We start from the raw sequence: 12500 nt of genomic DNA, 5'->3' as shown, positions 1-12500 counted from the left end.
CCTTGGTGATGCAAACAAGGTCATCATATTAAAACAACAGGACAGGACTCGCAGTAATGGAATTGAACCGGACAAATTTAGATTTAAGAAGGAAATAGGCAAGAATTACTTTACTAATAGGGTGGTCAACGAATGGAATAGACTTAGTAACCACGTAGTGAGCGCTGAAACTATCAGTTGTTTTAAGAATTGGTTAGACAACTTTATGGATGGGGATGACAGGTGGTAATGGATATGGAACTGCCTAGTGTAGGCCTTATGGTCTCTTGCAGTCTCCTTCATTCTTATGTCCTTTAGGAACAAGTTGATCGAACCCGTCAATTTTTTTTTGGAGTGGGAATGAAGGGTGTCTGCATGAGAGATTGCCCAGAGAGACCTAGGGGGGCTGACGATAGCGTGTGAGTGAAGAGGCAACGATCTCCATGGCGTATAATCTAGATTGATGATGAATAATGGGATTACTGAATACATAACTCACGGATGTATGATACGCCAGATTTGAAAGGGCCTATAGAATCTAGCAAAACATTTATTTCTCCCAAACTTCTGTAGCCCATATTGTGGACTCAACTACTACAGAGTACATACGTTAAGATAAACTACCCAACACTAGAAATGAACTTGTAGATATAAATCGCCCCCACATTGACGATCATTTAATTAAGGATAGACAAATAACAAGGTTGGGTTGGGTTAATTCAGTTCAGTTAGGTTGGTTATGTTAGGTTAGGTTAGGTTAGGTTAGGTTAGGTTAGGTTAGGTTAGGTTAGGTTAGGTTGGGTTGGGTTGGGTTAGGTTAGGTTAGGTTAGGTTAGGTTGGGTTGGGTTGGGTTGGGTTGGGTTGGGTTGGGTTAGGTTAGGATAGGTTAGGTTAAGTTAGGTTAGGTTAGGTTAGGTTAGGTTAGTTTAGGTTGTAAAGATTGGCCTGGTTAGGTTAGGTTAGGTTAGGTTAAGATAGGTCGTAAAGATTGGCCTGGTTAGGTTAGGTTAGGTTAGGTTAGGTTAGGTTAGGCTAGGCTAGGTTGGGTTAGGTTAGGTTAGGTTAGGTTAGGTTAGGTTAGGTTAGGTTAGGTTAGGTTAGGTTAGGTTAGGTTAGGTTAGGTTAGGCTAGGTTAGGTAAGATTAGGTTAGGCTAGGTTAAGTAAGGTTAGGTTGTAAAGATTGGCCATCCTTGGAATGAGCTTGTTAAGATTATCCACCCCAAATATTACCTTGTAAAGATAAACAACCCTCAGGTACTCTGGTATTTCGGATCTTTACAACGCCAAAATAGAGGCTTAACCACTGTTACGGAAAGGGTTCAGTGTGTCGTCATCTTTCCCATCACCTTCTGCAGGTACCAGAACAGTTGGTGCGACCGCTGGTGAACCACAGAGGAAGCCCCACCCTCCAGCTCCGCCTCCGGCTAAGGCCATCCCACTTTGCGCGACATGGGAGGGCACACCTGACCTGCACAGAGTCGATAACGGGCCTTTACCGCAGGTAAGATAACCCTTAAGTACTGGAAACAGAGTCTAATAGCCTGGGTAGACCATAAAAAACCGACGAAGGACCTGACTTATATTTAGCTGCCATCTCCTTCAAGGTAGCCGCGTTGTGTAGTGATACTCTACTTCCAGGTCTTCTGTTGTGATCCCTTGAAGTCTTGTTCTTTAAGCTTGTCAGATACCACAAGTGATTTGGTCTAGATCTTCTCTTCAATGTTCAAACGGGGACCTTCCGACTTGATCCTCCTCTAAGGGGAAAGGAAAACTCCTCAGGAAGACAAAACCGGCAAGGAGTTGGGTGGACGAGGAACGATGATCGTGTTAATCCGGGCCAAGGATTCGCACGCGTTTTGAACTCAGTGTGAGCAGGGGCGTTGTCATGTCGCAGTGCCCAATTGCTATCACGGTACGGTAGAGTTCGGGTGGTTCGTGTTTGATGTTCTCCCTCATATCCTTCAGCATAGTACAGAACTCAGCGTTGACAGTCTGTCCCTGGGGAACGATCTCATGGTGCACACATATATATATATATATTATATACATATATATATATATATATATATATATATACATATATATATATATATATATATATTAGTATAAATGGGCAGTAAGTTTTCTTGTAGACATGTTCGATTGAAGACCAGAGCTAATTCAATATCCACTATCTTCTTAGTGATTTTCTCAATTTTTCTAATAGTTTGTTTGATTCTTGAGGGGAGGTCAAACACAATACTTCCGAGATCCATGATGTTATTGTAACGAAAAACATAACAGAAAATATAAATACAAGCTTTCGGTTGAGTCATCCAACCATCTTCAGGTAAGTGAGATTACATATACAGAACAGGAGTTAAATACAAGTAAAAAGGGGGGAACTAGGAGAGTTAGGAGACAGGTACTGGACGGAGGTGAGGTCTTCGTATCAACATGACGTCGCTGGACAGGACGTCCGGCTACCGTGACCAGCTGTCCAGCGACGTCCTGTTGATACGAAGACCTCACCTCCGTCCAGTACCTGACTCCTAACTCTCCTAGTTCCCCCCTTTTTACTTGTATTTAAACTTCTGTTCTGTATATGTAATCTCACTTACCTGAAGATGGTTGGATGACTCAACCGAAAGCTTGTATTTATATTTTGTTATGTTTTTCGTTACAATAACATCATGGATCTCGGAAGTATTGTGTTTGACCTCCCCTCAAGAATCAAACAAACTATTAGAAAAATTGAGAAAATCATTAAGAAGATAGTGGATATTGAATTAGCTCTGGTCTTCAATTGAACATATATATATATATATATATATATATATATATATATATATATATATATATATATATATATATATATATATATGTTGATTTAAACTATGATAAATGTAACTGAAGGCGGAGAAAATATACGAGAAATAATGGAAGAATTACTGCCTTAACGTTTCGACCCTTAGGGTCTTGATCAAGACCCTAAGGGTCGAAACGTTAAGGCAGTAATTCTTTCATTATTTCTCGTATATTTTCTCCGCCTTCAGTTACATATATATATATATATATATATATATATTTATATATATATATATATATATATATATAAATCTAATATATATATATATATATATATATATACATACATACATATACCAAGGCTTTTTCCCCCTTCCAAGGGAGGTAGCCACAAAGGGAAAGGCATAAAAACCACTCCCACCCATTTCATCCCTAAATACACTCCACACCCCTCCCACCCTTCCTCTCATCTGAGCACCATCTGGATGACGGGTCATCCCTGAACCCTGCCCACCGCCCTGGGTCAGAAGCAGTGTCGCAAGACACAGTACATCCACAGCAAGGCCGCTTCATTTAATCGGCGACCCCCTCTCCGTCCCCCTTTGCATATAAAGGGAGGACGGGGAGAAATCCCTTCGGGCTGCGTCAAAATTTACTCACACATACTACCCCCCCCCACCCCCCCGCCCATTCCTCCTCATGCAGTCACAACATCATCCATATACAACCATTCTCCACTCACCTCTGTCTTCCGTCCTCTCCCTTCCTTCCTCAACAGACATTCCCCTCTTCCCCAAAGCCCCCTTCACCCCATCCATCCACCTCATCCTAGGACGTCCCCTCATGTTCACTCCCTCCACATCTGCCTTCCATACCTCTTTTACTAGTCTTTCTTCACTCATTCTTTCCATGTGTCCAAACCATCCTAATATTCTTTCATCAACCCTCTCTCCCAAATCCTTTTTCACCCGTTCTCCTCCTCACCTCCTCATTTCTCACTCTATCTAGCCTAGTAACCCCCACCATACTTCTCAGACACCTCATCTCAAACACATTCAAACTCCTTCTCTCTTCTTCTCTTATGTTCCACGTTTCTGCCCCATACAGTGCTGTTGGCACAATCACTCCTTCATACAGTCTCCTCTTCGCATCCATTCCTAAATGTCTATTTCTCATTACACTCTTTAAACCACCAAGGCATTTACTCGCTTCTCTCAATCTACATTCTACCTCCACCTTCACTCCACCTTTTCCTGCTACACTTGCACCCAAGTATCTAAAACTATCCACTTCCTCCAGTCGCTCTCCCTTAATGTTCACTTCCAGTCTACTGCCACTTTCACCCCTTGTACATCTCATCACCTTACTTTTACCCACATTTATCTTTAGCTTTCTTCTATCACATACTCTCCCAAACTCTGTCACCAGCTTCCTCAATCCCTCCTCTGACCCTGCCACAAGCGCAGTGTCGTCCGCAAACAACAGCTGGCTCACCTCCCACTTTTCTCCATTTTCTTTAACCATCTCCAATCCCTGACTCACTACCCTAGCATTCACCTCTCGCACCACCCCATCCATGTATAAGTTGAACAGCCAGGGCGACATAACGCATCCTTGACGAAGTCCCACCTTTACTTCAAACCACTCACTCTCTCCATTTCCAATCCTAACACATGCTCTACTACTCACATAAAAACTCTTGACAGCTCCCAAAAGCTTTCCTCCTATCCCATAAATCTGCATAACCTCCCACAGTGCCTTTCTGTCTACCCTATCATAAGCCTTTTCCAGATCCATGAAAGCCCAAAAAACATCCTTCCCCTTTCCTATAGCTTTCTCACATATCTGTCTTACCACAAAGATCTGATCTACACAACCTCTACCCGTCCTAAATCCACACTGTTCCTCACCAATTACTCCTTCTGTTCCTCTCCTAATCCTCTCAATTAAGATTCTCCCATAAGCCTTCCCTACTACACTCAACAGGCTAATCCCTCTGAAATTACTACATTCACACTTGTCCCCTTTTCCCTTGTAAAGAGGAACTATACAGGCACTACTCCAGTCCTCCGGTACTCTACCCTCTCTCCAGCAAACATTAAATAATCTCACCAACCAGTCCACCATCACTGAACCTCCCTTTTTCAGACATTCTGCATGACATCCATCCAGACCAGGTGCCTTACCTGCTTTCATCATCTTTACAACTGCCTTCACCTCATCCTTCCTTATTTCTCCTCCATTCTCCTCACTCATCACTTTCATTTTTTCGTATTTCCCACTGCAGCTATCTTTCCTTCCCTATCCTCCTTCACATTCAGCAACTCCCTAAAATATTCTGCCCATCTTCCCCTCACTGCCATCTCTTCCATTATCAACTCTCCATCTGTACCTTTTACCTTTTCTTCCCTACTTGATTCGCCTCCTCTTCCTCTCTTAATTTCTTTCCAAAACATCTTTTTATTACTTTCAAAATTTTCTGTCATACTCCTACCCCATTTCACATCTGCTCTCCTCTTTGCCTCCTTTACCTTTTGCTTTACTTCTCTTTTCTTTTCTTTGTACGTCTCATATGACTCCCCTGTCCTCTTTTGTAACCATATATACATATATACATATATATATATATATATATATATATATATATATATATATATATATATATATATATATATATATATGTACAATTACACTCAATGGTTCCCAGTGATCAATTAATATCTTTTATCAACCACAAATCACTTTTAATTCCATGCCATCGCATTCGAGACTGAAGAATCGCTCGATGGAGGCATCCGTTGGAAATTGAAACGTGGACGAGTCGAGGATTCGAACCCAGCTAACCCGTAACAAAGTTACAGTGACTTGATAGCGTATTTGATTTAAGTCACTGCAACTTTGTTACGGATTAGCTGGGTTCGACTCCTCGGCTCGTCCACGTTTCAATTTCCAACGGATGCCTCCATCGAGCGATTCTTCAGTCTCGACTGCGATGGCATGGAATTAAAAGTGATTTGTGGTTGAAAAAAGATATATATATATATATATATATATATATATATATATATATATATATATATATATATATAATGAACAAATGAATCAAAATCGCGTTACTCACTTGCCTCATCCTCTTCGGTCTTGGAGTTGTGGTCTTCTCCACTGCGATGCATGTTTAGCATCTGGATCATAGTCGTGCACCCAATTCTCGTCATCGATGATAAGTCTCGATAAAAAGGTAGGATCCCCTGCACCTGTCCAAGGAGATCCTCGAAGTCATCGATACAATCTCCCTTTCGTTCTTGGATCAGGAGTCTGTCCAGGTACGACTTTGACAGCGACGCTGTGCCCGTTCAAGATGGACATAAAGATTTGCTGAACTGATCCAAATGACACGCTAACAATGTCAGCAATTTTACTTATAAACTCGAAGCTTCTGACTCACAGTTCGTGTCTTTTTTTTTTCTTTTTTTTTTCAGGTGTTGTGCTTGTTGAAGGTCACCTTGACCTTTCGTCTTCTCTTTTTGATGCCTCTCTTCCACTTCCTGCAGCAGACTTCTCCCCGCCATGTGGTCCAGACTACAAGACTTGTGCAAGAATCCTAAGAAGGACACACGACAAACCATTTAAAGATTACCAAACCTCTTGTATGCTCGTGACTTCCTTCCCATCAGCAAAAAACCAACGCTTCAAAAACAGCGTTGACCCGTTTGAGATTAGGACAACCTCGTATTAGCCATAGCTTTCTCATAAATCATAACATCCCTTTTATCCTTATGGTTCTTCTCTTATTACGATCACACATTTTATTTAAATGTATTACCTACTCAACCTCTCACAGCAACCTCCTACTTTCTCACTTTCATCCTTAAAGAACAATTTCATTACATCTCACCTTAGGATAACCAACACTTATACTCCTGTCTTCTCTACACGTTTTTTTTTCAAGAGGTAAACCTTCTGAAGTGAAGCCCCAATTTACACATTTTAAGAATATCACGTTCCTACGTGTCTCCACATCCTACAGAATACCCCCGACCTTCCACCTAACTGCATAACCAAAAAAAACGATTCCCGATAACAGCTGATAACGAAAACAGTAATGAATTGTCAACGAAGAGAAACAACAAAATACTTTTTGGATACCTTTACTTCATCCATTTACTCTATATTATTTTCTTCTTCTCGTTCTTCTCTTTCCTCTCTTTCTTCTTCTTCTTTTTCTTCATATTATTATTGTTTTTATTTATTATTATTATTATTATTATTATTATTATTATTATTATTATTATTATTATTATTATTATTATTATTATTATTATTATTATTATTATTATTATTATTATTATTATTATTATTATTATTATTATTATTATTATTATTATTATTGTTGTTATTATTATTGTTATTATTATTATTATTATTATTATTATTATTATTATTATTATTATTATTATTATTATTATTATTATTATTATTATCATTATTATTATTATTATTATTATTATTATTATTATTATTATTATTATTATTATTATTATTATCATTATTATTATTATTATTATTATTATAATTAATATATAATTAATAATAATATTATTATTATTATTGTTATTATTATTATTATTATTATTATTATTGTTATTATTATTATTATTATTATTATTATTATTATTATTATTATTATTATTATTATTATTATTATTATTATCATTGTTATCATCATTACCATTATTATTATTTTTGTTATTATGATTATTGTTATTATCATTATTATTGTTATTGTCATTATCATTACTATTATTATTATCATTATTATTATTATTATTATTATTATTATTATTATTATTATTATTATTATTATTATTATCATTATCATTATTATTATTACTATTATTATTATCATTATTATTATTATTATTATTATTATTATTATTATTATTATTATTATTATTATTATTATTATTATTATTTTTATTATTATTATTATTATTACTATCATTATTATCATTATCATTATTATTATGCAGGATTATTCCTACCAGGCGTAGGGTGAGAAAGGTGAGAAATTATTATTATTATTATTATTATTATTATTATTATTATTATTATTATTATTATTATCATTATCATTATCATTATCATTATTATTATTATTATTATCATTATTGTTATTATTATTATTATTATTATTATTATTATTATTATTATTATTATCATTATTATTATTATTATTATCATTATTATTATTATTATTATTATTATTATTATTATTATCATTATTATTATTATTATTATTATTATTATTATTATTATTATTATCATTATTATTATTATTATTATTATTATTATTATTATTATTATTATTATTATTATTATTATTATTATTATTATTATTATTATTATTATTATTATTATTATTATTATTATTATTATTGTTATTATCATCATCATCATCATCATTATTATTATTATTATTATTATTATTATTATTATTATTATTATTATTATTATTATCATTATTATCATTACAAAGGATTTACAAAGGCGGAGCATGCCGACAGGAGACCTTTTGATCCATATCTAGGTCGGATGCGAAAAAAAAATCATATTAATAATAAAACAATAAATAAAAACTATAATAATGTAAATAACAAATAAAATACATAAATAAATGCATAGGTATAGTTAAATAATAAACAAACAGGTAAATAGTAAATAATAATAAAGTGACATATAACTAATAATAAATGAAAATCAGACAGACAAATGATAACAAAACAAAAACAAATAATATAAGATAAATTATAATCATTACAGCATCTTACTTAGGTATTTATCTAAATGATTCTTAAAGCTTTGAACTGAACTACATTGCACTACCTGTGCAGGAAGTTTATTCCATTCATTTACTACACGGTTGGCAAAGTTGTTTCTACCTACTTCCAAATTGAATCTATTTCCGGACAGTTTGAGACCATTGTTTCTTGTCTGATTCTCATTCAATGTGAAAATTTTGTCACTTTTGATGTTGCCAATTCCCTTTAAAATCTTAAAGACCTGTACCAAGTTACCTCTGAGTCTACGCTTTTTTAGGGAAAACAGATTCATGTGTTGTAGTCGATTTTCGTATGATTTTTTTTTTATATTTGGAATCAGTTTTGTGGCTCGCCGTTGTACTTTTTCTAGTCTGTCAATGTCTTTAATGAGATTCGGTGACCATACAGAAACAGCATATTCCAAATGTGGACGAACTAACGATTTATATAGCTTGTTAATGAGTGATGGACTTTTGAAATCAAAAGATCGCGCAATCAGTCCCAGAATCTTATTTGCTTTCTCAGAGGCTGAAATACACTGCTTGGATGATTTGAGGTCGTTACTGATAATTACGCCGAGATCTTTTTCACTATCCACTTTTGTTAACGAATTACCAAATAATTTGTAATCGTACTTACTGTTATTTTTACCTATGTGCATTACCTTGCATTTACTTGTGTTAAATTTCATTAGCCACTTTTCAGACCATTGCTGTAATTTATCTAAATCTTCTTGAATATCTAATTGGTTTGAGTGATCATTTGCCACTCCGCACAGTTTTGTATCATCAGCAAATTTGGAAACAGTAGATTTTAGTCCATGGTCTATATCATTTATATATACTATGAATAGAAGTGGCCCAAGAACGGAACCCTGAGGAACTCCACTTGCAACACTTTTCCATCCAGAAGTTTTTCCATTTAAAACAACTCTCTGTTTTCGACCATTCAACCAATTACTAGTCCAACCTAATAGGCTACCACTTATTCCATGCAAAGCTAATTTAGTAAGTAGTCTTTCGTGTGGGACGGTATCAAAAGCTTTTGCAAAGTCTAGATATATTAAATCTATATTGTTTCTTTTGTCATAATTCGAGATAACTGTGTTGTAGAATTCGAGTAAGTTAGTCACGCAAGAACGTTTCCGTCTGAAACCATGCTGGCTATCATTTATCAAACGGTTACTTTCAAAATGATGTTCGATAGCATCTCTGATGATAGTTTCCATTATTTTTCCTACGATTGAAGTCAAACTTATAGGCCTATAGTTATTTGGTTTCTTTTTGTCACCTTTTTGAATATGGGAGTAACGTTAGCTAGCTTCCATTCTCTTGGGACATCTCCGGATATGATGGATTTCTTGAAAATAATTTCTAATGGAACAACAATCTAATTTTTCATTTTCTTTGTGATTCTTGGATGCCAACCATCAGGCCTTGGTGTTTTACCAACTTTGAGTTGATCTATACACCTTTTAATTTTTTCTTTTGTTATATCTACCGTAGTGAGTAAGTTTACCCTAGACTTTTCACAGGTTTCAGTTTGGAATTCACTTTGAGGTGTTTCGTTTACGAATACCGAGCTAAAATAATTGTTTAAGATATTACACATTCCTTCATTTGAATATTCAAGTTGACCGTCAGCAGATAATAGTGGACCAATGTGATTCCTAACAACCTTTTTATCTCTAATGTAACTATAGAATTCTTTGGGATTCTCTTTGGATTTATCAGCGATGTTCATTTCGTTTTGTCGTTTTCTTTTCCTTATTGTCTTTTTTAAATCTTTCTGTATTGATACATAATTTTCATAGTCATTTGATGCACCCGAGCACTTATATTTCTTATAAGCCTGTCTCTTTTTAGCAATACTTTTTTCAGTTTCTTTGTCGAGCTACTTTGGGCGAGCCTGATTTGGGGGACGTCTGTCCTTAAAAGGAATGTAAGTTTGAATTATCTTAGTGAGCGTATTTTGAAATATTTCCCACATCTGATCTACAGGTTTTTCGTTTAATTTTGCCTCCCAATCTGTAAGCTGAAGCTCCTGACGTAGTCCTATGAACTGAGCTTTACTGAAATCGGGTATTTTAGAAACACAAGTATCTATTCTAAAATTGTTTAGAAGTTTGAATCTAAGTAAGTTGTGATCGCTATTTGCAACAGATTCACCGACTTCTACATCAGTTACCATGCTTTCGCGGCTAGTGATCAAAAGATCGAGTAAGTTTCCATATCTTGTGGGCTCTTTTACATGCTGAATTAAGTAATTGTCACCAAGAAAATCAATCAAGCGACTACCTATATGGCCATGTTCAAGGGTCATCCAATCAATGTCAGTAAAATTGAAATCACCCATTATCAATAAATCCCGGTTGCAGAAACTAGACAGTTCTTGAAATAACAGTTTGTCGTCTGCTAATGATAATGTCTTTGGCCTATATATTACACCTATATTCATTTTTTGTCCATTTGTTTGGGTTAACTCAACCCACAAACTATCATATGCATCCTGTTTCACTTTCTCTAAAACACAAGCATGAACATTGTTTTTAACGTACAATAGAACACCCCCACCTTTCTTGTGGTTTCTATCCTGATGAAAGTGTTTAAATTCCGCAATATTAAATTCAGCTTCAAACTCTGTACCATTTAACCATGTCTCAGTTATTCCTATCATATCGGGATTTTCGCTTTTGACATACGCCTGTATTTCTTGAAATTTGTTCCTAATACTACGAGCATTAAAGTACATGATATTTTTTCCTCCACTATAATTACATCCCATCGTGATCTTTTGTCTTCCACTGTCATTACATCCTATCTTGATATTTTGGCCTTCATTGACATTCTGTCCGGTATCCCTTCCTAAAATTATATTTTGTCCTTCAGTGACATTATATCCTACCGTGATATTTTCTCCTCCATTATCATTACATCCTATCGTGATATTTTGTTCTCCACTATCATTACTTACCATCGTGATTTTTTGTCCTCCACTGTCATTACATCCCATTGCGACATTTTGTCCTATGACATTACATCCTAATGTGACATTTCGTCCTCTAGCGACATTACATCCTATCATGATATTTTGGCCCTCATTGACATTCTGTCCGGTATCCCTTCCTAAAATTATATTTTGTCCTTCACTGACATTATATCCTACCGTGATATTATCTCCTCTATTATCATTACATCCTATCGTGATATTATGTTCTCCACTATCACTGACATTATATCCTACCGTGATATTTTCTCCTCCATTATCATTACATCCTATCGTGATATTTTGTTCTCCACTATCATTACTTCCCATCGTGATCTTTTGTCCTCCACTGTCATTATATCCCATTGCGATATTTTGTCCTATGATATTACATCCTAATGTGACATTTCGTCATCTAGAGACATTACATCCTATCATGATATTTTGGCCTTCATTGACATTATGTATGGTATCCCTTCCTAAAATTATATTTTGTCCTTCACTGACATTATATCCTACCGTGACATTTTCTCCTCCTTTATCATTACACCCTATCGTGATATATTGTTCTCCACTATCATTACTTCCCATCGTGATCTTTTGTCCTACACTGTCATTATATCCCATTGCGACATTTTGTCCTATGACATTACATCCTAATGTGACATTTCGCCCTCTAGCGACATTATATCCTAAAATTATATTTTGTCCTATACTGGCATATTGTTCTACATTAATGCTATACTCTACACTGTTTTCCCAAGTACATTATCTTTCCCCTTCCCTTTGGGCTTCTACCCTAAAAAAGGAGCTAATTCATTACAAACTCCCATAATGAGGTTTGTAAGAACATCTTTGCCTCTGCGGGTAAGGTGGATCCCATCAGAAGCGTAAAGGTCATGGCGCCTAGAAAAGAGATACCAAGGAT

General features: G+C 35.3%; 1 protein-coding gene across 1 annotated transcript in view; it reads left to right on the top strand.

Annotated features, from left to right (window-relative positions):
* LOC143025211 (uncharacterized) overlaps nucleotides 1-12500 on the top strand; it is a 20639-nt gene that overhangs the window by 5493 nt on the left and 2646 nt on the right. Inside the window, exon 5 of the mRNA XM_076184672.1 lies at nucleotides 1337-1482. Coding sequence (XP_076040787.1) covers nucleotides 1337-1482 — 146 coding nt within the window. The remainder of the gene's footprint in view (nucleotides 1-1336; nucleotides 1483-12500) is intronic.

This window comes from Oratosquilla oratoria, chromosome 5 (assembly GCF_046742065.1).
Source record: "Oratosquilla oratoria isolate Oo_2021 chromosome 5, ASM4674206v1, whole genome shotgun sequence".
In the NCBI taxonomy this organism is placed as follows: Eukaryota; Metazoa; Arthropoda; class Malacostraca; order Stomatopoda; family Squillidae; genus Oratosquilla; species Oratosquilla oratoria.
Note: the sequence above shows the minus strand (reverse complement) of the source record. Positions and strands in the feature narration are given on the sequence as shown.